General features: G+C 46.9%; 1 protein-coding gene across 1 annotated transcript in view; it reads right to left on the bottom strand.

Moving 5' to 3' along the window:
• The window catches only part of plcxd2 (phosphatidylinositol-specific phospholipase C, X domain containing 2), a 64,614-nt gene that overhangs the window by 15,794 nt on the left and 20,841 nt on the right, over nucleotides 1-27,979 (bottom strand). Inside the window, exon 2 of the mRNA XM_078231959.1 lies at nucleotides 10,875-11,338. Coding sequence (XP_078088085.1) covers nucleotides 10,875-11,338 — 464 coding nt within the window. The remainder of the gene's footprint in view (nucleotides 1-10,874; nucleotides 11,339-27,979) is intronic.

Below are 27,979 nucleotides of genomic sequence, written 5' to 3'. Positions count from 1 at the left end.
ATGATGGGGCGGTAATTGGCCAGGTTGGATTTGTCCCCTTTTTTGTGTACAGGGCATACCTGGGCAATTTTCCACATTGCCGGGTTGATGCTAATGTTGTATTGGTGTTGGTGGAGTCTGGAAGGTATGATTCTATGATTGTGACTACATCAGGCTGTTGCTTGGCTAGTCTCTGAGACAGCTCGCTCAATTTTGGTACAAGCCCCCAGATGTCCCCTGTAGCTCCAATAACACTCGATGCTCAACACCATCCAGGACAAGGCTTGATTGGCACCCCATCCAAAGACATTCACTCCCTCCACAAATGACAGACAGTGGCAGCCGTGTGTACCATCTAAAAGATGCACTGCAGCTACTCACCAAGGCTCCTTAGGCAGCCCCTTCCAAACCCACGATCACTACCATCTAGAAGGACAAGGGCAACATCACCTCAAGGTTCCCCAAGACTCGCCATCTTGACTTAGAAATATATCACCGTGCCTTCACTGTCGCTGGGTCAAGATCCTGGAACTCCCTCCCTAACAACACTGTGGATGCACCTACACCTCAGGGACTGTAGTGGTTCAAGAAGACAGCACAGCACCACCTTGTCAAGGGCAACGAGGGAGGTGCAATAAATTTGCCCTTGCCAGCGACGTCGATATCTCATGAATACATTTTTAAAATGTTCGAGAGGAGGACTTTGCAGGGCTGACTTTGTTATATTCGATGCTTCACTTAATGCCAGATGGTCGGTACAGTTTCATTCTTATTTGATTTTATTTGTCGCAGTTTTATACAACTGAGTGTCTCACTTGGCCTTTTCCATAAGACTATAAGATATAGGAGCAGAATTAGGCCATTCAGCCCATCGAGTCTGCTCCACCATTCAATCATGGTTGATAGGATTCTCATCCCCATTCTCCTGCCTTCTCCCCATAAACCTTGACCCTTTATTGTTCAAGAACCTATCTACCCCTGTCTTAAAGACACTTAATGACCTTGTCTCCACAGCCCTCTGTGGCAATGAGTTCCACAGATTCATCACCCTCTGGCTGAAGAAATTCCTCCTCATCTCAGTTTTAAAGGAGTGTCCCTTCACTCTGAGGTTTTGCCTCAAGTTTCAGTTTCTCCCACTAATGGAAAATTCTCTCCACATCCACTCTATCTAGGCCTCTCAGTATTCTGTAAGTTTCAATTATTTCCCCCCTCATCCCTGCACTCCATTGAGTATAGACCCAGCCTCCTCAACCGCTCCTCATATGACAAACCCTTCATTCCTGGGATCATTCTTATGAACCTCCTCTGGACCCCCTCCAAGGCCATCACATCTTTCGTTAGGTATGGGGCCCAAATCTGCTCACAATATTCCAAATGGGGTCTGACCAGAGCCTCATACAGCCTCAGCAGTACATCCCTGCACTTATATCAGAAAAATCAGGAGGGCAAAAAGGGGACATGAGATTGTTTTGGCAGATAAGGCAAGGAGAATCCAAAGAGCTTCTGCAAATACATAAAGGGCAAAAGAGTAACTAGGGAGAGTAGGGCCTCTTAAGGATCAACAAGGTCATCTATGTGCGGATCCACAAGAGATGGGTGAGATCCTAAATGAAAATTCCTCATCACTATTTACTGTTGAGAAAAGCATGGATTTAGGGAACTTGGGGGAATAAATAGTGATGTCTTGAGGAGTGTACATATTACAGAGAAGGAGGTGCTGGAAGTCTTAAAGCGCATCAAGGTAGATAAATACCTGGGACCTGATGAAGTATATCTCATACCATTGTGGGTGGCTAGGGAGGAAATTGCAGGTCCCCGAGCAGAGATACTTGAATCATCGATAGTCACAGGTGAGGTGCCTGAAGATTGGAGGGTGGCAAATATTGTGCCTTTGTTTTAAAAGGGCTGCAGGGAAAAGCCTGGGAATTACAAGCCAGTGAGCCTCACATCTTTGGTGGGTAAGTTGTTGGAAGGTATTTTGAGAGACAGGATCTATAGGCATTTAGAAATCATAGAAATCATAGAAACCCTACAGTGCAGAAGGAGGCCATTCGGCCCATCGAGTCTGCACCGACCACAATCCCACCCAGGCCCTACCCCCACATATTTTACTCGCTAATCCCTCTAACCTACGCATCCCAGGACTCTAAGGGGCAATTTTTTAACCTGGCCAATCAACCTAACCCGCACATCTTTGGATTGTGGGAGGAAACTGGAGCACCTGGAGGAAACCCACGCAGACACGAGGAGAATGTGCAAACTCCACACAGACGCAAGGACTGATTAGGGACAGTCAGCATGGCTTTGTGAGTGGAAAATCATGTCTCACAAATTTGATTGAGTTTTTTGAAAGGGTAACCAAGAAGGTAGATGAGGGCAGTGCAGTTGATGTTGTCTACATGGACTTTAGCAAGGCCTTCGACAAGGTACTGCATGGTAGGTTGTTGCACAAGATTAAATCTCATGGGATCCAGGTTGAGGTAGCCAAATGGAAACAAAATTGGCTTGATGACAGAAGCCAGAGGGTGGTTGTAGAGGGTTGTTTTTCAAACTGGAGGCCTATGACCAGTGGTGTGCCTCAGGGATCAGTGCTGGGTCCACTGTTATTTGTCATTTATATTAATGATTTGGATGAGAATATAAGAGGCATGGTTAGTAAGTTTGCAGATGACACCAAGATTGGTGGCATAGTGGACAGTGAAGAAGGTTATCTCGGAATGCAATGGGATCTTAATCAATTGGGCCAGTGGGTTGATGAATGGCAGATGGAGTTTAGTTTAGATAAATGCGAGATGATGCATTTTGGTAGATTGAACCAAGGCAGGACTTACTCAGTTAATGGTAGGGTGTTGGGGAGAGTTTCAGAACAAAGAGATCTTGGGGTACAGGTTCATAGCTCCTCTGTCCACTCCTCTGTCCAATGGTGTGATGTAAATCAATATACCAATGCCCTTCTTAATGCTTTTGTCCCATTTTCTCATGCCTGTGACCAATGCCACCATTTCAACCAGGTGCCAATAAATCCACAGTTCAAATTTCACATATGCCTCTAAGTTATTTTTTTACAATGTGTAGGGAACTGTAGTGGCATTGGGAAATTCTGTGATTATCGTGTTTCCTTAGTTGTGGTATCCTTGAGTTTATAAACTCGACTGTTTTTGGTGGACAGAGTGGTGAAGAAGGCATTCGGCATGCTTGGTTTCATTGGTCAGAACATTGAATACAGGAGTTGGGACGCCTTGTTGAAGTTATACAAGACATTGGTAAGGCCACATTTGGAATACTGTATACAGTATTCCAAGTGTGGTATATTGGCAATGGTATATTGATTTACATCACACCATTGGATAGAGGAGTGGACAGAGGAGCTATGAACCTGTACCCCTCGATCTCTTTGTTTTGTAACTCTCCCCAACACCCTACAATTAACTGAGTTAGTCTTGGACAGTGAAGAAAGTTATCTCCAATTGCAATGGGATCTTGATCAATTGGGCCAGTGGGCTGACGAATGGCAGATGGAGTTTAATTTAGACAAATGCGAGGTGATTCATTTTGGTAGATTGAACCAGAGCAGGACTTATTCAGTTAATGGGAGGGCGTTGGGGAGAGTTACAGAACAATGAGATCTAGGGGTACATGTTCATAGCTCCTTGAAAGTGAGTCACAGGTGGACAGAGTGGTGAAGAAGGCATTCAGCATGCTTGGTTTCATCGGTCAGAACATTGAATACAGGAGTTGGAATGTCTTGTTGAAGTTGTACAAGACATTGGTAAGGCCACACTTGGAATACTGTGTGCAATTCTGGTCACCCTATTATAGAAAGGATATTATTAAACTAGAAAGAGTGCAGAAAAGATTTACTGGGATGCTACCGGGACTTGATGGTTTGAGTTATAAGGAGAGGCTGGATAGACTGGGACTTTTTTCTCTGGAGCGTAGGAGGCTGAGGGGTGACCTTATAGAGGTCTATAAAATAATGAGGGGCACAGATCAGCTGGACAGTCAATATCTTTGCCCAAAGGTAGGAGAGTCTAAAACTAGAGGGCAGAGGTTTAAGGTCAGAGGGGAGAGATACAAAAGTGTCCAGAGGGGCAATCTTTTCACACAGAGGGTGGTGAGTGTCTGGAACAAGCTGCCAGAGGTAGGAGTAGAGGCGGGTACAATTTTGTCTTTTAAAAATCATTTAGATAGTTACATGGGTACGATGGGTATAGAGGGATATGGGCCAAATGCGGGCAATTGGGATTAGCTTAGGGGTTTTTTTAAAACAAAGGGCGGCATGGACAAGTTGGGGCAAAGGGCCTGTTTCCATGCTGCAAACCTCTATGACTCTGTATTCTAGCCCTCGAGAACTGAATGCTAACATTGAATTTGCCTTCCTAACTGCTGACTGAACCTGCACGTTAACCTTAAGAGAGTCCTGAACCAGGACTCCCAAGTTCCTTTGTGCTTCAGATTTCTGAAACCTTTCCCCATTTAGAAAATAGTCTACGCCTCTATTCCTCCTACCAAAGTGCATTACCTCATACTTTCCCACATTGTTTTCTATCTGCTACTTCTTTGCCCACTCTCCTAGCCTGTCCAAATCATCCTGCAGCCTCATCACTTCCTCAATACTACCTGTCCCTCTACATATCTTTGTATCATTCGCAAATTTAGCAACCATGCCCTCAGTTCCATCTTCCAGATCATTAATGTATATAGTGAAAAGTTGTGGTCCCAACACTGACCCCTGTGGAACACCACTGGTCACTTGTTTCAGAGGGCAGTTAAGAGTCAATGACATTGCTGTGGATCTGGAGTCACATGTAGGTCAGACCAAGTAAGGACCGTACATTTCCTTCCCTAAAATGATATTAGTGAACCAGATTGGTTTTTACAACAATTGATGATAATTACATGGTCACCATTACTGTGACTAACTTTATATTCCATCTTTAATCCAAAGATGTGTGGGTTAGGTTGATTGGCCATGCTAAAATTGCCCCTTGGTGTCCAGGGATGCGTAGATTAGAGGGATTACATAGAACATATAGAACATAGAACAGTACAGCACAGAACAGGCCCTTCGGCCCACGATGTTGTGCCGAGCTTTGTCTGAAACCCAGATCAAGCTATTTCCTCCCTATCATCCCGAAGTACTCCATGTGCCTATCCAATAGCTTCTTAAATGTTCCTAAAGTTTCTGACTCCACTATCCCTGCAGGCAGTCCATTCCACACCCCAATCACTCTCTGAGTAAAAAACCTACCTCGGACATCCTTCCTATATCTCCCACCATGAACCCTATAGTTATGCCCCCTAGTTACCGCTCCATTCACCCGAGGAAATAGTCTTTGAACGTTCACTCTATCGATCCCCCTCATCATCTTATAAACCTCTATCAAGTCTCCTCTCAACCTCCTCTGCTCCAAAGAGAAAAGCCCAAGTTCCCTCAACCTTTCCTTCGGATTAGCGGGTAAAACATGTAGGGATATGGGGGTAGGGCCTGGGTGGGATTGTGGTCGGTGCAGACTCAATGGGCCGAATGGCCACTTTCTGGACTGTAGGGATTCTATGATTTATTATTCACTGAATTTAAATTCCACTAGCTGCTGTGATGGGATTTGAACCCTTCACTTGGAATGATTCGTCTGGGCTTCTGCATTATTTGTCCAGTTGCCATGCAACAGTATCCTCGACTATGCGATTGCATTATATTATTGTACCATCACACTACTACCCTATTGTGTAACATTATACATCACATTACGATCATATTACAATGTTAGAGGATTATTTTGTTAACCGATTACAATGTGCAGTCATATTACCAATTTTTAGAAAATCTTTTAAAGTTTACATTTTTATAACTTGAACTGGTTTGTTGGATTACAAAATGGGGTGCCTATTACTTTATTTTGACCAGGTTTCAGCATTTTGACACAGCAGCCATCTTGGCTTTTCTTGCAAAAAGCACAGGAAAGGCAGAGCATGCCTGAGCTGAGGATCCTGACTACCTTGGAGGGGAGGGCCTTGGGACTCACAGGTGGAGGGCCAGGATGGGCCTACATGGGCAGCGAGGTTGGCCTGTGACAGAGAAGTGAGGAACCACTGCACCATCAACCAAATGACCAGTCTCAAGAGAGTTTTTAAGTGCCCAAACCCTTGACCTTGTCATGGACTAAAACCATGTTCCTTGCCTTGCAAGAGCATCAACCAATGAGCCTCAGCGATCAACCAGCAGAACACCCCTCTTCCACCCTCGACAGGACCTCGGAGGAGATCTCTGAGGAGGATACCGAAGATACTTCACATCTATCGCCCTCACCATCCACCATTGCAGAGACAATCATTTCGGTGGGCGGAATTAGCAGACAGACTTCTGGTGAGCACCACACAGTCTCTGATGCACATTAGGTGGAGATAGGAACATCCCAGGGCTCGGGCAGTCGGAGGTCTACTGGATCCCAGGACAAAGCTGTGCCCCACCCAGATGCCGAGCCTTTGGACATGTTCATCCCTCAGCTACTGGAGTAGCAAAATCAGAGCCGGAAGTCCAGGCAGAGCTGTCAGCGACATTCCTGCAACTGCAAGGCCGTTTGAACATAGAACATAGAACAGTACAGCACAGAACAGGCCCTTCGGTCCACGATGTTGTGCCGAGCTTTGTCTGAAACCCAGATCAAGCTATTTCTTCCCTATCATCCCGAAGTACTCCATGTGCCTATCCAATAGCTTCTTAAATGTTCCTAAAGTTTCTGACTCCACTATCCCTGCAGGCAGTCCATTCCACACCCCAACCACTCTGAGTAAAAAACCTACCTCGGACATCCTTCCTATATCTCCCACCATGAACCCTATAGTTATGCCCCCTAGTTACCACTCCATTCACCCGAGGAAATAGTCTTTGAACGTTCATTCTACCTATCCCCCTCATCATCTTATAAACCTCTATCAAGTCTCCTCTCAACCTCCTCCGCTCCAAAGAGAAAAGCCCAAGTTCCCTCAACCTTTCCTCATAAGACCTACACTCCAAACCAGGCAGCATCCTGGTAAATCTCCTTTGCACTCTTTCCAGTGTCTCCACATCCTTCTTATAGTGAGGCGACCAGAACTGCACACAATATTCCAAATGTGGTCTCACCAAGGTCCTGTACAGTTGCAGCATAACCCCACGGCTCTTAAACTCCAACCCCCTATTAATGAGCGCCAACACACTATAGGCCTTCTTCACGGCTCTATCCACTTGAGTGGCAACCTTCAGAGATCTATGGATATGAACCCCAAGATCTCTCTGTTCCTCCACATTCTTCAGAACCCTACCTTTGACCCTGTAATCCACATTTAAATTTGTCCTACCAAAATGAATCACCTCGCATTTGTCAGGGTTAAACTCCATTTGCCATTTTTCAGCCCAGCTCTGCATCCTATCTATATCTCTTTGCAGCCTACAACAGCCCTCCACCTCATCCACTACTCCACCAATCTTGGTGTCATCAGCAAATTTACTGATCCACCCTTCAGCCCTCTCCTCCAAGTCATTTATAAAAATGACAAATAGCAGAGGACCAAGCACTGATCCCTGTGGCACTCCGCTGGTAACCGGTTTCCAGTCCGAAAATTTTCCATCCACCACCACCCTCTGTTTTCTGTTAGATAGCCAGTTACCTATCCAATCGGCCAAACTTCTCTCTATCCCACACATCCTTACTTTCTTCATAAGCCGACCATGGGGGACCTTATCAAACGCCTTACTAAAATCCATGTATATGACATCAACTGCACTACCTTCATCTACATACTTAGTTACCTCCTCAAAAAATTCTATCAAATTTATGAGGCAAGACTTGCCCTTCACAAATCCGTGCTGACTATCCCGGATTAAGCTGCATCTTTCTAAATGGTTGTAAATCCAATCCCTGAGGACCTTTTCCATCAACTTACCGACCACCGAAGTAAGACTAACCGGCCTATAATTACCAGGGTCATTTCTATTCCCTTTCTTAAACAGAGGAACCACATTCGCCACTCTCCAGTCCTCTGGCACCACCCCCGTGGACAGTGAGGACGCAAAGATCAATGCCAAAGGCTCTGCTATCTCATCCCTTGCCTCCCAAAGACTCCTAGGATATATTTCATCAGGCCCAGGGGACTTATCAACTTTCAGTTTATTCAAAATTGCTAGTACATCTTCCCTCCGAACATCTACTTCCGCCAGCCTATCAGCCTGTGACACCCTCTCTTCCTCAAAAACATGGCCCCTCTCCTTGGTGAACACCGAAGAAAAGTATTCATTCATCACCTCTCCTATCTCTTCTGACTCCATGCACAAATTCCCACTGCCGTCCTTGACCGGCCCCAACCTCACCCTGGTCATTCTTTTATTCCTCACATAAGAGCCTTGGGGTTTTCCTTGATCCGACCCGCCAAGGACTTCTCATGCCCCCTCCTAGCTCTCCTAAGCCCCTTTTTCAGCTCATTTCTTGTAACGCTCCATCGAGCCAACTGAACCTTGTTTTCTCAACCTTACATACGCTTCCTTCTTCCTCTTGACAAGACATTCCACCTCTTTTGTGAACCATTGTTCCCTCACTCGGCCATTTCCTCTCTGCCTGGCAGGGACATACCTATCAAGGACACGCAGTATTTGTTCCTTGAAAAAGTTCCACTTTTCATTAGTGCCTTTCCCTGACAATTTTTGTTCCCATCCTATGCTTCCTAATTCCCGCCTGATTGCATCATAATTACCTCTCCCCCAATTGTAAACTATGCCCTGCCGCATGGCCCTCTCCCTCTCCATTGCAATAACAAAAGACACCGAATTGTGGTCACTATCTCCAAAGTGCTATCTCCAAAGTGTTTGGAGGAGCCTTCAGTCGCAGGTGATGTTGCCAGTACTCCATGGCACCCAGGCCAACACTGCAAAACGAGCAAAAACAGTGGAAAGTCTGGGCAAGATGACAGAGCCATGACTGGTGAACTCCAAGGCATGGCTCAGTTTCTCACGACCATTGCTGAGGGGTTCGAAAGCATGGTGCAGACACAGAGGGCCATTGCTGAGGGGTCGGACACCCTGGTGCAGACACAGAGTACCATTGCTGAGGGGTTCAAGACCATAGTGCAGACACAGAGGACCATTGTTGAAGGTTCAAGAGCATGGTGCAGATCCTGTTGGACCTCACATTGTTGGGCTTCCACGACTGGCATCGTCAGATGATGTTGAGTCTTCTGGAGCTCACTCCAGCTGCCCCTCTTTTCCATGGAGTAACCCAGAGGCCCACAAGCAACCTGAGGGAAGTGGAAGAGCTGGAGGCCATCCCAGAGCTTTCCACCCACGAGATTCTGGAAGTGACCAGCCTTTCTGAATCCTCCTTTCCTGATACCAGCGCTTCTCAGGGGCAGTGGGCAGAACTGGGTCAGATGGCAACATCAGAAACACCCACCAGATCCAGACACTCTAGAGGACACCCGCCAAGAGCATCTCAGGCAGCAGGCCATGGAAGGCAGCAGGCCGTGGAAGGCAGCAGGCTGCCTCCACCTCTGATGTGCATCCTGGGAACACACCTAAATGTGGTGGCAGGGCATTTTAGGGACATGGAGTGGGCACGAGTGAAGTTAGGAGTGAAGTTGTAGTTATGGTTCAATGTCATTTGTCACAATCAAAAGTTACCTTATTTAAAGCTATTATTGTTCATGACCTTAACGCCTCACTTCCTCTTACCCAGTGCAATAGGCCCTGACCCCAGTCGGACACAGCTTTTCCCACAGGCCGCCGATATAAGACAAGCGGTAAGGCCCACTCAAACCAAGAGTAACGTACATCCTGGAAGGACTCTGCCATTAATCAGTGAACCCACTAGAGCTACAGGAAAAGGGATGTGACCCTGACCCTCACTCCAACATGAGCAGGGGAGTCAGTGTGCTGGCAGTAGACAGAAACACAGGAGTCAGGCATAAACAAAACCCGAGGAGCATCAGATCTTTCTTCGCTGCGAGTCGTCATCATCCTCCTGCATTGACAGGCTGAACATGCACAAGGACAACCCAGGGCCAGCAAGCTATGGAGATGTTTCTATAGTGGGCACCCTCCCATGGTCGCGGAGAGGGGTCAAGAAGGTCTTGTGGAGCTGCTGGATGAGTGTGCAAACTGAAAAGCGATGAGGGAATCCCTGGTCCTCAGGCCCATGTGAACCCTCGCTGCTGCCTGGCCTCCATCTTCCAGCTCCTCCTCTGGCTCTCCCTCCACTCCCTCCTGAACAACCTCCTCATCAGAGGAAACATTCCGCTCCTGGTCTTCATTGAGGATGCCGCCCCACTGCTGCGCTAAGTTGTGGAGGGCACAGCAGACCATGATGATGGGGAAGACCCTGTGGGAACCATATGGAAGGGTCCCCAACCCCCCGACCTGCACATCCTCACCAGCTCAATTCACCCTCTATCACCGGCCGAGTGGCATATTGGTCAAGAAGGCATCTTCTCAAGGGCAATTGGGATGGGCAATAAATACTGGGCCCGGACAGCGATACCCACATCCCATAAAATGAATAAAAATCCTCTAGATCATGAATGTAGCAATAAACTAACCTTTCCCTTTTAAGTAAAAATGATCTGATTATTTTAAATTGAATTTTTTTGAGTTGATTTATTATTGTCACATGTATTGGGATACAATGGAAGTATTGTTTTTCTCACTCCTCGGGTAAGAATAAACATGTACGCACAAACAGTATTTCGGGGCAACTTTGGGGAAACACCTTTCAAAGGGCTGTGAGCTGATATTACTCTGTTGGTTATCAGTATGTTACACTACCGTGTGTTTTTACATGAATACACTGCTCACTACTACAAAACCAGCTGCGATCTCTGTAGCTTTGATACCGTATTGGAATGGAATAGAAACTGAAAACACTAACCTGATATCTGTGTTCCCATAAATACTGGAGAGTTATTTCCTCGACTAAATTGGCTCTGCAGAGTTTGGATCCAAAGGTCGTTTGCAGCATTTGGATAAGGTATTCATGGTTTGAATCCTGCATTTCATAGTAATGATTGAAATCCAGAAAGATCACCTCTTTGGTATGAGCTGTCAAGAAGTTGTTAATTTCGACCAGACCGTCATGAACCTTGCTGCCAAACAAACCATGAATGAAATAAAGCTCATCTTCTTCTCCGGGTTTGGTGGAAACTCGAAGGTCAAAGTAGCGAATGCCAGCCTCCAGCTGCTCCCGGAAAGTCAAGCTTTGTGTCACCGACCACTTCTTCATCATCTTCTTCCAGAAGGATCGGAAAATTCCAGCCAGGTGCCTTACCACGACTGGCTGATCCGGCCCAACAGGCGATTTCTCATCTATCCAGAAACTGAAGGAATCGTGAGATCCTGAAAAGAGAACACGGGAAGCAGGAGAAAGTTTAGTGACTATCCTAAAAGCACTTCACTCACTCTCGACCTACTTGTTTGCACTGTGTACTTGTATTGGCCATTAACTTTTAGTGGCTGATAAGCAGGCAAATTCCACCCAATTCCACACACACAAACTAAATGGAAAATGTTGATGCAATAGCAAACTCAAACAAAAAGATGCGACAAAAAGAATTGACCATAGGAATTAAGAAGTCTGCCAATTTCTGTGCTGCCTCTGTCCTGCATTGTGCCTGACCCCGCTAGATCATATAACGCAGTGGTTCCCAAACTTTTTTCACTGGGCCGCACTTTCGGAATAAAAATTTGCTCGCGCCACACCAAATTTTTTATTGATAAGAAATACATTCAAAAACAAAAAAAAACTCCTAGCAGTGCTTGATTCATAACATAGAACACAACTACTTTATAATATGATCATGGGACATCCAGAAAGTATAAAACAATACTTGTTTAAACCATGTTTAAATGTTTCTTTGATTGTCCTTGAATCTTCCCGCCACACTTGCCATCCTCTCTCGCCGCACCAGTGTGGCGCGCCGCACCAGTGTGGCGCGCCGCACCCTTTGGGAACCACTGATATAACGGTTAGAGTGTAGAAGGAGGCCATTCGTCCCATCAGGCCAATGCCAGAAAATATCCAGTGTGCTCACCGCATCCACGGGGGGAGGGGGGTTCTAAAACCCAGCTCAACAGAGAGAAGTGCGAATCACAGATGGATCTGTAACACCATCACCCTGAGACTCTGAGCTGTGCTCCTGCCTCGAGAGACCCGTGGCCAGGAATGCAAGCGTTCTGATTGTGTCCAGTGCAATGAAGGTCTTTGCAGCTTGGGGCTTCTAAATTAAATAAATTGCGGCCCATTTCACCATTCCAACTACCAAAACGTGCCAGATCTTCCTGAGGAGGGAGAGCTACTACCCCAGAGCTTCACACATGCAGCAGTATAGCTACCACCTGGTCTTAAATGTTCCATCCCAGGCAACGTCCTGGTGAATCTCCTCTGCACCCCCTCCAGTTCAATCACATCCTTCCAATAATGTGGAGACCAGAACTGCACACAGTGCTCTAGCTGTGGCCTCACCAAAGTTTGATACAACTCCAACATGACTTCCCTGCTTTTGTAATCTATGCTTCGATTGATAAAGGCCTTTTACACCATCATACTAATATGCCCTTCTGCCTTCAGTGATCTGTGGACAAATACACCAAGGTCCCTTTGTTCCACAGAACTGATTCATTGATCAACTCGAGGAGTTTTCAGAAATAGACTTCAGTTAGAAAGTCAGAATGAATCTGAAAATATTGTCATAAGGGTAAAATAGATTGGAAGCATAATCATCAGATAGGCTGGCTTTACTTCATATTCCAAATTTGATTGAATTTTTTTGAGGAGATGACCAGCAGTCAATGGATTTCAGCAAAGCCTTTGACAAGGTCCCACATGGGAGACTTGAAAAGAAGGTAAATTCACATGGGACATAGGGTAATTTGATAAAGTGAATTCAAAATTAGCTCAGTTGCAGGAGACAGAGGGTGATGATAGAGGACTGCTGTGGTGACTGGAAGCTAGTGTCCAGTGGCATACCACAAGGATCTGTGTTGGGCCCCCTATTATGAGTCATTTATATAAATGGGGGGTAGGCTTAGTAAGTTTGCGGATAACACAAAGATTGGATGGGTGGTTAATAGTGGGCTACAAGAAGATATAGATGGAATGGTCAAATGGGCAGATAAGTGGCAGATGGAATTTAACCCTGAAAAATGTGAGGTGATACACTTTGGAAGGAGTAATTTGACAAGAAAGTTCTCAATGAATAGTAGGACACTAGGAAGTTCTGTGGAACAAAGGGACCTTGGTGTATTTGTCCACAGATCACTGAAGGCGGAAGGGCATGCTAGTATGATGGTATAAAAGGCATTTATCAATCGAAGCATAGATTACAAAAGCAGGGAAGTCAAGTTGGAGTTGTATAGAACTTTGGTGAGGCCACAGCTGGAGCACTGTGTGCAGTTCTGGTCGCCACATTATCAAAAGGATATGATTGTACTGGAGGGGGTGCAGAGGAGATTCAACAGGATGCTGCCTGGGATGGAACATTTAAGGCCATAATTCATAGGAGCAGAATTAGGCCACTCGGCCGATCGAGTCTGCTCCGCCATTCAATCATGGCTGATATTTTTCTCATCCCCATTCTCCTGCCTTGTCCCCATAACACCTGACCCCCTTATTAATCAAGAACCTATCTATCTCTGTCTTAAAGACACTCAATGACCTGGCCTCCACAGCCTTCTGTGGAGAAGAAATTTCTCCTCATCTCTGTTTTAAAGGGTCGTCCCTTTAGCCTGAGGTTGTGCCCTCTGGTTCTCATTTTTCCAACTAATGGAAACATCCTCTCCACGTCCACTCTATCCAGGCCTCGCAGTATCCTGTAAGTTTCAATAAGATCCCCCCTCATCCTTCTAAACTCCAACGATTACAGACCCAGAGTCCTCAACCGTTCCTCATACAACAAGCTCTTCATTCCAGGAATCATTCTTGTGAACGTCCTCTGGACCCTTTCCAAGGCCAGCACATCCTTCCTTTGATATGGGGCCAAAACTGCTCACAATACCCCAAAATGGGGTCTGACCAGAGCCTTATACAGCCTCAGAAGTACATCCCTGCTCTTGTATTCTAGCCCTCTTGACATGAATGCTAACATTGCATTTGCCTTCCTAACTGCTGACTGAACCTGCACGTTAACCTTAAGAGAATCTTGAACAATGACTCCCAAGTTCCTTCGCGTTTCTGATTTCCTAAGCATCTTCCCATTTAGTCTATGCCTCCATTCCTCCTTCCAAAGTGCATAACCTCACACTTTTCCACATTGTATTCCATCTGCCACTTCTTTGCCCACTCTCCTAACCCGTCCAAGTTCTTCTGCAGCCCCCCTGCTTCCTCAATACTACCTGTCCCTCTACATATCTTTGTATCATCTGCAAACTTAGCAACAGTGCCTTCAGTTCCTTCCTCCAAATCATTAATGTATATTGTGAAAAGTTGTGGTCCCAGCACTGACCCCTGAGGCACACCACTAGTCACCGGCTGCCATCCTGAAAAAGACCCTTTATCCCCACTCTCTGCCTTCTGCCAGTCAACCAATCCTCTATCCATGTCAGGATCTTACCCTGAACACTATGGGCACTTGACCTATTTAACAGTCTCCTATGCAGCACCTTGTCAAAGGCCTTCTGGAAATCTAAATAAATCACGTCCACTGGTTCTCCTTTATCTAACTTCATTGTTACCTCCTCAAAGAACTCTAACAGATTTGTCAGACATGACCTTCCCTTGACAAAGTCGTGCTGACTCAGTCCTACTTTATCATGCATTTCTAAGTACTCTGCGATCTCATCTTTAATAATGGACTCTAAAATCTTGCCAATGACTGAAGTCAGGCTAACCAGCCTATAATTTCCCACCTGCTGCCTCCCTCCCTTCTTAAACAGCGGTGTTACATTTGCTACTTTCCAGTCCTCTGGTACCCTCCCTGCCTCCAGTGATTCCTGAAAGATCACCACCAATGCCTCCACAATTTCCTCAGCTATCTCTTTTAGAACCCTGGGGTGTAGTCCATCCAGTCCAGGTGATTTATCCACCCTCAGAGCTTTCAGTTTCCCCAGAACCTTCTCCTTAGTGATGGCCACTACACTCACCTGTGCCCCCTGACTCTCCTGGAGCTCTGGCATCCCATCGGTGTCTTCCACCGTGAAGACTGATGCAAAGTAACTATTCAGTTCCTCTGCCATTGCTTTGTTTCCTATTATTACTTCTCCAGCCTCATTTTCCAGTGGTCCAATGGCTATTTTTGCCTATCTCTTACCTTTTATATATTGAAAAAAACTTTCTATCTTATTTTATATTACTTGCTAGCTGACACTCATATTTCATCTTCTCCCTCCCTTATTGCTTTTTTAGTTGTCCTCTGCTCACTTTTAAAGACTTCCCAATCCTCTGGCTTCCTACTAATCCTTGCCACTTTGTATGCTTTTTCTTTTGCTTTTATGCTGTCCTTGACTTCCCTCGTCAGCCATGGATGCCTCGTCCTCCCCTTAGCATGTTTCCTCCTCCTTGGGATAAAATTAAGTTATGAAGAAGGGTTGGATAGGTTGGATTGTTTTCATTGGAGCAAAGAAGACTGAGGGGTGACTTGATCGAGGGGTACAAGATTATAAAGACAGGGTGGATAAGGAGCAGCTGTTCTCCTTAGTTGAAGGGTCAGTCATGAGAGGGCATAGGTTCAAGGTGAGGGGCAGGAGTTTTAGGGGGATGTGAGGAAAATATTTTTTACCCAGAGGGCGGTGACTGTCTGGAATGCACTGCCTGGAAGGGTGGTAGACGCGAGTGCCTCACATCCTCTAAAAAGTATCTGGTTGAGCTCTTGGTACATCAGAACATTCAGGGCTATGGGCCAAGTGCTGGCAGATGGGATTAGGTTGGAGTTCAGGTGTTTCTAATGTGTTGGTGCAGACCCGATGGGCTGAAGGGCCTCTTCGGTGCTGTATGATTCTGTGATTGTTTAATATCAGTAGATTAGTTCAGAGGAGATTTACGAGAATTTTGACAGGACTGGAAAATTGATGCTATGAGGAAAGATTGGATAGGCTGGGGTTGTTTGCTTTGGAACAGAGGAGGCTGAGGGAGATTTGATTGAGGTGTACAAATTGTGAGGGATCTGGATAGAGTGGATGGGCAGGGCATATTTACTTTAGCTGACAGGTCAGTGATGAGGGGAAAAAGATTTAAATATTGGTCGAAGGATTAGAGGGAGGATGAGGAATTTTACTCTGAGGTTTGTGGGTTGTCTGGAACTCGCTGCCTGAAAGGGTGGTCGAGGCAGAAATCCTCACCTCATTTAAAATGTGTCTGGTTATAAACCTCAAGCGCTGTAACATGTAGGGGTAAGGACCAAATGCTGGAACGTGTGATTAGGCTGGGTGGCTCATTTTTCAGCTAGCACAGATACAATGGGCAGAGTGGCCATGTAAATGTTTCTACATTTTCTAATATCTGAACAGGAGGAATGTGCAGGGATGTGAGGAAAGGGTGGAGAGCAGCAGAACATAAACTGGTCCTTCGAAGAGCCAACACAGATAGACTGAATCATAAGAACATAAGAATGTGGAGCAGGAGGAGGCAAGTCAGCCCCTCGAACATGCTCCACCATTCTATACGATCATGGCTGATCTCATCTCAAACTCCTGTTTCCCGCCCATTCACCATTACCCTTCAAACCCTTACTAATTAAGAATCTGTTCACCTCTTTCTTAAATTTACTCACTGTCCCAGCATCCATCACACTCTGGGGTAGTGAATTCCACAGATTCACAACTCTTTGAGAGAAACAGTAAATCCTCATCTCTATTTTAAATTTGCTACCCCTTATCCTAAAACTATGACCTCCTGTTCTAAGTTGCCCCACAAGAAGAAACATCCTCTCCACATCTACTTTGTCAATCCCCATATCATCTTATATAGCTCAATTTGATCTCCTCTCATTCGTCTCAACTCCAGGGATATAGGCCTAAACTGCCCAGTCTCCCTTCATAAACCAAACCCCTCATCTCTGGAATCAATCTAGTGAATCTCCTCTGAACCACCTCAAGTGCAATTAGATCCCTCCTCAAGTAAGTGGACCAAGGCTGTATATAATATTCCATGTGCGGTCTCACTAATGCTTTGTACAGCAGCTGCAACACTTCACTACTTTTATATTCTATTCCTTTAGCAATAAGTACCAAGATTGTATCTGCCTCCTTCATTACATGCTGTACGTGCACCCTAGGTATTACCCGCTGTACCTGCACGCCAGTTATTACCCGCTGTACCTGCATGCTAGTTATTACCCGCTGTACCTGCACGCTAGTTATTACCCGCTGTACCTGCACACTAGTTATTACCCACTGCACCTGCACGCCAGTTATTACCCGCTGTACCTGCACGCTAGTTATTACCCGCTGTACCTGCACGCTAGTTATTACCCGCTGTACCTGCACGCTAGGTATTACCCGCTGTACCTGCACGCTAGTTATTACCCGCTGTACCTGCACGCTAGTTATTACCCACCGCACCTGCACGCCAGTTATTACCCGCTGTACCTGCACGCTAGGTATTACCCGCTGTACCTGCACCCTAGGTATTACCCGCTGTACCTGCACCCTAATTATTACCCGCTGTACCTGCACCCTAGTTATTACCCGCTGTACCTGCACGCTAGTTATTACCCGCTGTACCTGCACCCTAGTTATTACCCACTGCACCTGCACGCTAGTTATTACCTACTGCACCTGCACGCTAGTTATTACCCACTGCACCTGCACCCTAGTTATTACCCGCTGTACCTGCACGCCAGTTATTACCCGCTGTACCTGCACGCTAGGTATTACCCGCTGTACCTGCACCCTAGTTATTACCCGCTGTACCTGCACGCTAGTTATTACCCACTGCACCTGCACCCTAGTTATTACCCACTGTACCTGCACCCTAGTTATTACCTACTGCACCTGCACGCTAGTTATTACCCACTGCACCTGCACGCCAGTTATTACCCGCTGCACCTGCACCCTAGTTATTACCCGCTGTACCTGCACCCTAGTTATTACCCACTGCACCTGCACCCTAGTTATTACCCACTGCACCTGCACCCTAGTTATTACCCACTGTACCTGCACGCTAGTTATTACCCACTGCACCTGCACCCTAGTTATTACCCGCTGTACCTGCACCCTAGTTATTACCCACTGCACCTGCACGCTAGTTATTACCCACTGCACCTGCACCCTAGTTATTACCCACTGCACCTGCACCCTAGTTATTACCCACTGCACCTGCACCCTAGTTATTACCCGCTGTACCTGCACCCTAGTTATTACCCACTGCACCTGCACGCTAGTTATTACCCACCGCACCTGCACGCTAGTTATTACCCACTGCACCTGCACCCTAGTTATTACCCACTGCACCTGCACCCTAGTTATTACCCACTGTACCTGCACCCTAGTTATTACCCACTGCACCTGCACCCTAGTTATTACCCGCTGTACCTGCACCCTAGTTATTACCCACTGCACCTGCACCCTAGTTATTACCCGCTGTACCTGCACGCTAGTTATTACCCACCGCACCTGCACGCTAGTTATTACCCACTGCACCTGCACCCTAGTTATTACCCACTGCACCTGCACCCTAGTTATTACCCGCTGTACCTGCACCCTAGTTATTACCCACTGTACCTGCACCCTAGTTATTACCCGCTGTACCTGCACCCTAGTTATTACCCGCTGTACCTGCACGCTAGTTATTACCCACTGCACCTGCACCCTAGTTATTACCCACTGCACCTGCACCCTAGTTATTACCCACTGCACCTGCACCCTAGTTATTACCCGCTGTACCTGCACCCTAGTTATTACCCACTGTACCTGCACCCTAGTTATTACCCGCTGTACCTGCACCCTAGTTATTACCCGCTGTACCTGCACGCTAGTTATTACCCACTGCACCTGCACCCTAGTTATTACCCGCTGTACCTGCACCCTAGTTATTACCCACTGCACCTGCACGCTAGTTATTACCCACTGCACCTGCACGCTAGTTATTACCTACTGCACCTGCACCCTAGTTATTACCCGCTGTACCTGCACCCTAGTTATTACCCACCGCACCTGCACGCTAGTTATTACCTACTGCACCTGCACCCTAGTTATTACCCACTGCACCTGCACCCTAGTTATTACCCGCTGTACCTGCACCCTAGTTATTACCCACCGCACCTGCACGCTAGTTATTACCTACTGCACCTGCACCCTAGTTATTACCCGCTGTACCTGCACCCTAGTTATTACCCACTGCACCTGCACCCTAGTTATTACCCGCTGTACCTGCACCCTAGTTATTACCCGCTGTACCTGCACGCTAGTTATTACCTACTGCACCTGCACCCTAGTTATTACCCGCTGCACCTGCACGCTAGTTATTACCCACTGTACCTGCACCCTAGTTATTACCCACCGCACCTGCACGCTAGTTATTACCTACTGCACCTGCACCCTAGTTATTACCCGCTGTACCTGCACCCTAGTTATTACCCACCGCACCTGCACGCTAGTTATTACCTACTGCACCTGCACGCTAGTTATTACCCACTGCACCTGCACCCTAGTTATTACCCGCTGTACCTGCACCCTAGTTATTACCCACCGCACCTGCACGCTAGTTATTACCTACTGCACCTGCACCCTAGTTATTACCCGCTGTACCTGCACCCTAGTTATTACCCACTGTACCTGCACCCTAGTTATTACCTACTGCACCTGCACCCTAGTTATTACCCACTGCACCTGCACGCTAGTTATTACCCACTGCACCTGCACCCTAGTTATTACCCGCTGTACCTGCACCCTAGTTATTACCCACCGCACCTGCACGCTAGTTATTACCTACTGCACCTGCACGCTAGTTATTACCCGCTGTACCTGCACCCTAGTTATTACCTACTGCACCTGCACGCTAGTTATTACCTACTGCACCTGCACCCTAGTTATTACCTACTGCACCTGCACCCTAGTTATTACCCACTGCACCTGCACCCTAGTTATTACCCACTGCACCTGCACCCTAGTTATTACCCGCTGTACCTGCACCCTAGTTATTACCTACTGCACCTGCACCCTAGTTATTACCCACTGCACCTGCACCCTAGTTATTACCCGCTGTACCTGCACCCTAGTTATTACCCGCTGTACCTGCACCCTAGTTATTACCTACTGCACCTGCACCCTAGTTATTACCCACTGCACCTGCACCCTAGTTATTACCCACTGTACCTGCACCCTAGTTATTACCTACTGCACCTGCACCCTAGTTATTACCCACTGCACCTGCACCCTAGTTATTACCCGCTGTACCTGCACCCTAGTTATTACCCACTGTACCTGCACCCTAGTTATTACCTACTGCACCTGCACCCTAGTTATTACCCACTGTACCTGCACCCTAGTTATTACCTACTGCACCTGCACGCTAGTTATTACCCACTGTACCTGCACCCTAGTTATTACCCACTGCACCTGCACCCTAGTTATTACCTACTGCACCTGCACCCTAGTTATTACCTACTGCACCTGCACCCTAGTTATTACCCACTGTACCTGCACCCTAGTTATTACCCACTGTACCTGCACCCTAGTTATTACCCACTGCACCTGCACCCTAGTTATTACCTACTGCACCTGCACGCTAGTTATTACCCACTGTACCTGCACCCTAGTTATTACCCACTGTACCTGCACCCTAGTTATTACCCACTGTACCTGCACCCTAGTTATTACCCACTGCACCTGCACCCTAGTTATTACCTACTGCACCTGCACCCTAGTTATTACCCACTGCACCTGCACGCTAGTTATTACCCACTGTACCTGCACCCTAGTTATTACCCACTGCACCTGCACGCTAGTTATTACCCACTGTACCTGCACCCTAGTTATTACCCACTGCACCTGCACCCTAGTTATTACCCACTGCACCTGCACGCTAGTTATTACCCACTGCACCTGCACCCTAGTTATTACCCACTGTACCTGCACCCTAGTTATTACCCACTGCACCTGCACCCTAGTTATTACCCACTGCACCTGCACGCTAGTTATTACCCACTGTACCTGCACCCTAGTTATTACCCGCTGTACCTGCACGCTAGTTATTACCTACTGCACCTGCACCCTAGTTATTACCCGCTGTACCTGCACCCTAGTTATTACCCACTGTACCTGCACCCTAGTTATTACCCACTGCACCTGCACGCTAGTTATTACCCACTGTACCTGCACCCTAGTCATTACCCACTGCACCTGCACGCTAGTTATTACGCACTGTACCTGCACCCTAGTTATTACCCACTGCACCTGCACGCTAGTTATTACCCACTGCACCTGCACCCTAGTTATTACCCGCTGTACCTGCACCCTAGTTATTACCCACTGCACCTGCACCCTAGTTATTACCCACTGTACCTGCACCCTAGTTATTACCCGCTGTACCTGCACCCTAGTTATTACCCGCTGTACCTGCACGCTAGTTATTACCTACTGCACCTGCACCCTAGTTATTACCCACTGTACCTGCACCCTAGTTATTACCCGCTGTACCTGCACGCTAGTTATTACCCACTGCACCTGCACCCTAGTTATTACCCACTGCACCTGCACGCTAGTTATTACCCACTGCACCTGCACCCTAGTTATTACCCACTGTACCTGCACCCTAGTTATTACCCGCTGTACCTGCACGCTAGTTATTACCTACTGCACCTGCACGCTAGTTATTACCCGCTGTACCTGCACCCTAGTTATTACCCACTGCACCTGCACGCTAGTTATTACCCACTGTACCTGCACCCTAGTCATTACCCACTGCACCTGCACGCTAGTTATTACCCACTGTACCTGCACCCTAGTCATTACCCACTGCACCTGCACCCTAGTTATTACCCGCTGTACCTGCACCCTAGTTATTACCCACTGCACCTGCACCCTAGTTATTACCCACTGCACCTGCACGCTAGTTATTACCCGCTGTACCTGCACCCTAGTTATTACCCACTGCACCTGCACGCTAGTTATTACCCACTGTACCTGCACCCTAGTTATTACCCACTGCACCTGCACGCTAGTTATTACCCACTGCACCTGCACCCTAGTTATTACCCGCTGTACCTGCACGCTAGTTATTACCCACTGCACCTGCACCCTAGTTATTACCCGCTGTACCTGCACCCTAGTTATTACCCGCTGTACCTGCACCCTAGTTATTACCCGCTGTACCTGCACGCTAGTTATTACCCACTGCAGGTGCACGCTAGTTATTACCCACTGCACCTGCACGCTTGTTATTACCTGCTGCACCTGCACGCTTGTTATTACTCACTATACCTGCATGCTAGTTATTACCCGCTGTACCTGCACGCTAGTTATTACCCGCTGTACCTGCACGCTAGTTATTACCTGCTGTACCTGCACCCTAGTTATTACCTACTGCACCTGCACCCTAGTTATTACCCACTGCACCTGCACCCTAGTTATTACCTGCTGCACCTGCACGCTAGTTATTACTCACTGTACCTGCACGCTAGTTATTACCCACTGTACCTGCACGCTAGCTATTACTCACTGTACCTGCACCCTAGTTATTACCTGCTGCACCTGCACGCTAGTTATTACTCACTGTACCTGCACGCTAGTTATTACCTGCTGCACCTGCACCCTAGTTATTACCCACTGCACCTGCACCCTAGTTATTACCCACTGTACCTGCACCCTAGTTATTACCCACTGCACCTGCACGCTAGTTATTACCCACTGCACCTGCACGCTAGTTATTACCTGCTGCACCTGCACGCTAGTTATTACCCACTGTACCTGCACGCTAGTTATTACCCACTGTACCTGCACGCTAGTTATTACCTGCTGCACCTGCACGCTAGTTATTACTCACTGTACCTGCACGCTAGTTATTACCCACTGCACCTGCACCCTAGTTATTACCCACTGCACCTGCACCCTAGTTATTACCCACTGTACCTGCACCCTAGTTATTACCCACTGTACCTGCACCCTAGTTATTACCCACTGCACCTGCACCCTAGTTATTACCCGCTGTACCTGCACCCTAGTTATTACCCACTGCACCTGCACCCTAGTTATTACCCACTGCACCTGCACCCTAGTTATTACCCACTGCACCTGCACCCTAGTTATTACCCACTGTACCTGCACGCTAGTTATTACCTGCTGCACCTGCACGCTAGTTATTACCCACTGCACCTGCACGCTAGTTATTACCCACTGCACCTGCACGCTAGTTATTACCTACTGCACCTGCACCCTAGTTATTACCTACTGCACCTGCACCCTAGTTATTACCCGCTGTACCTGCACGCTAGTTATTACCTGCTGCACCTGCACGCTAGTTATTACTCACTGTACCTGCACGCTAGTTATTACCCACTGCACCTGCACGCTAGTTATTACCTACTGCACCTGCACCCTAGTTATTACCCACTGCACCTGCACGCTAGTTATTAACCACTGTACCTGCACCCTAGTTATTACCCACTGTACCTGCACGCTAGTTATTACCTGCTGCACCTGCACGCTAGTTATTACTCACTGTACCTGCACGCTAGTTATTAACCACTGTACCTGCACCCTAGTTATTACCCACTGTACCTGCACGCTAGTTATTACCTGCTGCACCTGCACGCTAGTTATTACTCACTGTACCTGCACGCTAGTTATTACTCACTGTACTTGCACGCTAGTTATTACGCACTGTACCTATACGCTAGTTATTACCCACTGTACCTGCTTGCTAGTTATTATGCGCTGTACCTGCACGCTAATTATTACCCACTGGGACGTCTGTTAAGTGGGAGGCTTTCAAATGTGTGTTAACCAAGGTTCAGGGTAAGCACATTCCTCTTAGAGTGAAAGGCAAGACTGGTAGAAGTAGGGAACCCTCAATGACTCGGGATATTGAGGCCTTGGTCAAGAAGAAGAAGGAGGCACATGACGTGCATAGGCAGCTAGGATCAAATGAATCCCTTGAAGAGTACAGGGGGTGCAGGAGTAAAGTTAAGAGAGAAATCAGGAGGGCAAAAAAGGGACATAAGATTGTTTTGGCAGATAAGGCAAAGGAGAAATCAAAGAGCTTCTACAAATAGATAAAGACCAAAAGAGTAACTAGGGAGAGAATAGGGCCTGTAAAGGATCACAAGATCATCTATGTGCGGATCAACAAGAGATGGGTGAGATCCTAAATGAATATTTCTCATCAGTATTTACTATTGAGAAAAGCATGGAAGTTAACGAACTTGGGGACATAAATAGTGATGTCTTGAGGAGTGTACATATTACAGAGAAAGAGGTGCTGGAAGTCTTAAAGCGCATCAAGTTAGATAAATCCCCGGGATCTGATGAAGGGATAACCAAGAAGATAGATGAGGGCAGTGCAGTTGGTGTTGTCTACATGGACGTTAACAAGGCCTTTGACAAGGTACCGCATGGTAGGTTGTTGTATCAGGTTAAATCTCACAGGATCCAGGGTGAGGTATCTAGATGGATACAAAATTGGCTCCTTGACAGAAGCCAGAGGGTGGTTGTAGAGAATTGTTTTTCAAACTGGAGGCCTGTGACCAGCAGTGTGCCTCAGGGATCAGTGCTGGGTCCACTGTTATTTGTCATTTATATTAATGATTTGGATGAGAACATAGGAGGCATGGTTAGTAAGTTTGCAGATGACACCAAGATTGGTGGCATAGTGGACAGTGAAGAAAGTTATCTCCAATTGCAACGGGATCTTGATCAATTGGGCCAGTGGGCTGACGAATGGCAGATGGAGTTTAATTTAGACAAATGCGAGGTGATGCATTTTAGAAACATAGAAAAACTACAGCACAAAACAGGCCCTTCGGCCCCACAAGTTGTGCCGAACATATCCCTACCTTCTAGGCCTACCTATAACCCTCCATCCTAATAAGTCCCATGTACTCATCCAGGAGTCTCTTAAAAGACCCTATTGAGTTCGCCTCTACCACCACTGACGGCAGCCAATTCCACTCGCCCACCACCCTCTGTGTGAAAAACTTCCCCCTAACATTTCCCCTGTACCTACCCCCCAGCACCTTAAACCTGTGTCCTCTCGTCGCAGCCATTTCCACCCTGGGAAAAAGCCTCTTGAGAGTCCACCCGATCTATGCCTCTCAACATCTTATATACCTCTATTAGGTCTCCTCTCATCCTATGTCTCTCCAGGGAGAAAAGACCGAGCTCCCTCAGCCTATCCTCGTAAGGCATGCCACTCAATCCAGGCAACATCCTTGTAAATCTCCTCTGCACCCTTTCAATCTTTTCCACATCCTTCCTGTAATGAGGCAACCAGAACTGAGCACAGTACTCCAAGTGGGGTCTGACGAGGGTCTTATATAGCTGCATCATTATCCCCGGACTCCTAAACTCAATCCCTTGATTGATAAGGCCAGCACACCATACGCCTTCTTAACCACCTCCTCCACCTGCGGGGCCGATTTTAGAGTCCTATGGACCCGGACCCCAAGGTCCTTCTGATCCTCTACAATACTGAGAGTCTTTCCCTTTATATTGTACTCCTTCATCCCATTTGACCTGCCAAAATGGACCACTATGCATTTATCTGGGTTGAAGTCCATCTGCCACTTCTCCGTCCGAGAAGTGGTAGATTGAACCAGGGCAGGACTTACTCAGTTAATGGTAAGGCATTGGGGAGAGTTACAGTACAAAGAAATCGAGGGGTACGTGTTCATAGCTCCTTGAAAGTGGAGTCACAGGTGGACAGAGTGGTGAAGAAGGCATTCGGCATGCTTGGTTTCATCAGTCAGAACATTGAATACAGGAGTTGGAATGTTTTGTTGAAATTGTACAAGACATTGGTAAGGTCACACTTGGAATATTGTGTGCAATTCTGGTCACCCTATTATAGAAAGGATATTATTAAACTAGAAAGAGTGCAGAAAAGATTTACTAGGATGCTACCAGGACTTGAGGGATTGAATAGACTGGGACTTTTTTCTCTGGAGCGTAGGAGGCTCAGAGGTGATCTTATAGAGGTCTATAAAATAATGAGGGTCATTGATCAGATAGATAGTCATTATCTTTTCCCAAAGGTAGGGGAGTCTAAAACTAGAGGGCATAGGTTTAAGGTGAGAAGGAAGAGATACAAAAGTGTCCAGAGGGGCAATTTTTTCACACAGAGGGTGGTGAGTGTCTGGAACAAGCTGCCAGAGGTAGTAGTAGAGACGGGTACAATTTTGTCTTTTAAAAAGCATTTAGATAGTTACATGGGTATGATGGGTATAGAGGGATATGGGCCAAATGCGGGCAATTGGGATTAGCTTAGGGGTTTTAAAAAAAAGGGCAGCATGGACAAGAACAAAGAACAATACAGCACAGGAACAGGCCCTTCGGCCCTCCAAGCCTGCGCCGCTCATGTGCCCATCTAGACCATTCGTTTGTATCCCTCTATTCCCAGTCTGTTCATGTGGCTATCTAGATAAGTCTTAAACGATCCCAGCGTGTCCGCCTCAATCACCTTGCTTGGCAGTGCATTCCAGGCCCCCACCACCCTCTGTGTAAAATACGTCCCCCTGACATCTGTGTTGAACTTGCCCCCTCATCTTGAACCCGTGACCCCTTGTGTTCGTCACCTCCAACCTGGGAAAAAGCTTCCCATTGTTCACCCTATCTATGCTCTTCATAATTTTATACACCTCTATTAGGTCGCCCCTCATCCTCCGTCTTTCCAGGGAGAACAACCCCAGTTTACCCAATCTCTCCTCATAGCTAAGACCTCTCCATACCAGGCAACATCCTGATAAACCTTCTCTGTACTCTCTCCAAAGCCTCCATGTCCTTCTGGTAGTGTGGCGACCAGAACTGGACGCAATATTCCAAATGTGACCTAACCAACGTTCGATACAGCTGCAACATCATTTGCCAACTTTTATATTCTATGCCCCGTCCAATAAAGGCAAGCATGCCATATGCCTTCTTCACCACCCTCTCCACCTGTGCTGCCACCTTTAACGATCTGTGGACTTGTACACCCAGGTCCCTCTGCGTGTCTATACTCCTGATGGTTCTGCCAAATATTGTATAGCTCCCCCTTACATTAGATCTACCGAAATGCATCACTTCGCATTTATCTGGATTAAATTCCATCTGCCATTTCTCCGCCCAATGTTCCAGCCTATCTATATCCTGCTGTATTCTCTGACAATGTTCATCACTATCCGCAACTCCAGCAATCTTCGTGTCGTTCGCAAACTTACTGATCACACCAGCTACATCTTCCTCCAAATCATTTATATATATCACAAACAGCAGAGGTCCCAGTACAGAGCCCTGCGGAACACCACTAGTCACAGACCTCCAACCGGAAAAAGACCCCTCCACTGTTACCCTCTGTCTTCTATGGCTAAGCCAGTTCTCCACCCATCTAGCTAGCTCACCTTTTATCCCATGAGATTTAACCTTTTACACCAGCCTCCATGAGGGATCTTGTCAAACGCTTTACTAAAATCCATATAGACATCCACGGCCCTTTCCTTGTCGATCGTTTTTGTCACCTCCTCAAAAAACTCAACCAAATTTGTGAGGCATGACCTCCCTCGTACAAAACCATGCTGTCTATCGCTAATGAGATTATTCAGTTCTAAATGCGCATATATCCTATCTCTAAGAATATTCTCCAACAATTTTCCTACCAAGGACGTCAAGCTCACCGGCCTATAATTACCCGGGTTATCCTTGCTACCCTTCTTAAATAACGGGACCACATTTGCTATCCTCCAATCCTCTGGGACCTCACCTGTGTCCAGTGAAGAGACAAAGATTTCTGTTGGAGGCCCAGCAATTTCATCTCTTGCCTCCCTGAGGAGTCTAGGATAGATGCCATCTGGCCCTGGGGATTTGTCTGTCTTAATGTTTCCTAAAAAACCTAACACTTCCTCTCTTGTAATTGAG

The sequence above is a fragment of the Mustelus asterias genome, chromosome 17, assembly GCF_964213995.1.
Source record: "Mustelus asterias chromosome 17, sMusAst1.hap1.1, whole genome shotgun sequence".
NCBI lineage: Eukaryota > Metazoa > Chordata > Chondrichthyes > Carcharhiniformes > Triakidae > Mustelus > Mustelus asterias.
The sequence above is the reverse complement of the archived record's forward strand: the minus strand, read 5'-3'. Positions and strand labels throughout refer to the sequence as shown.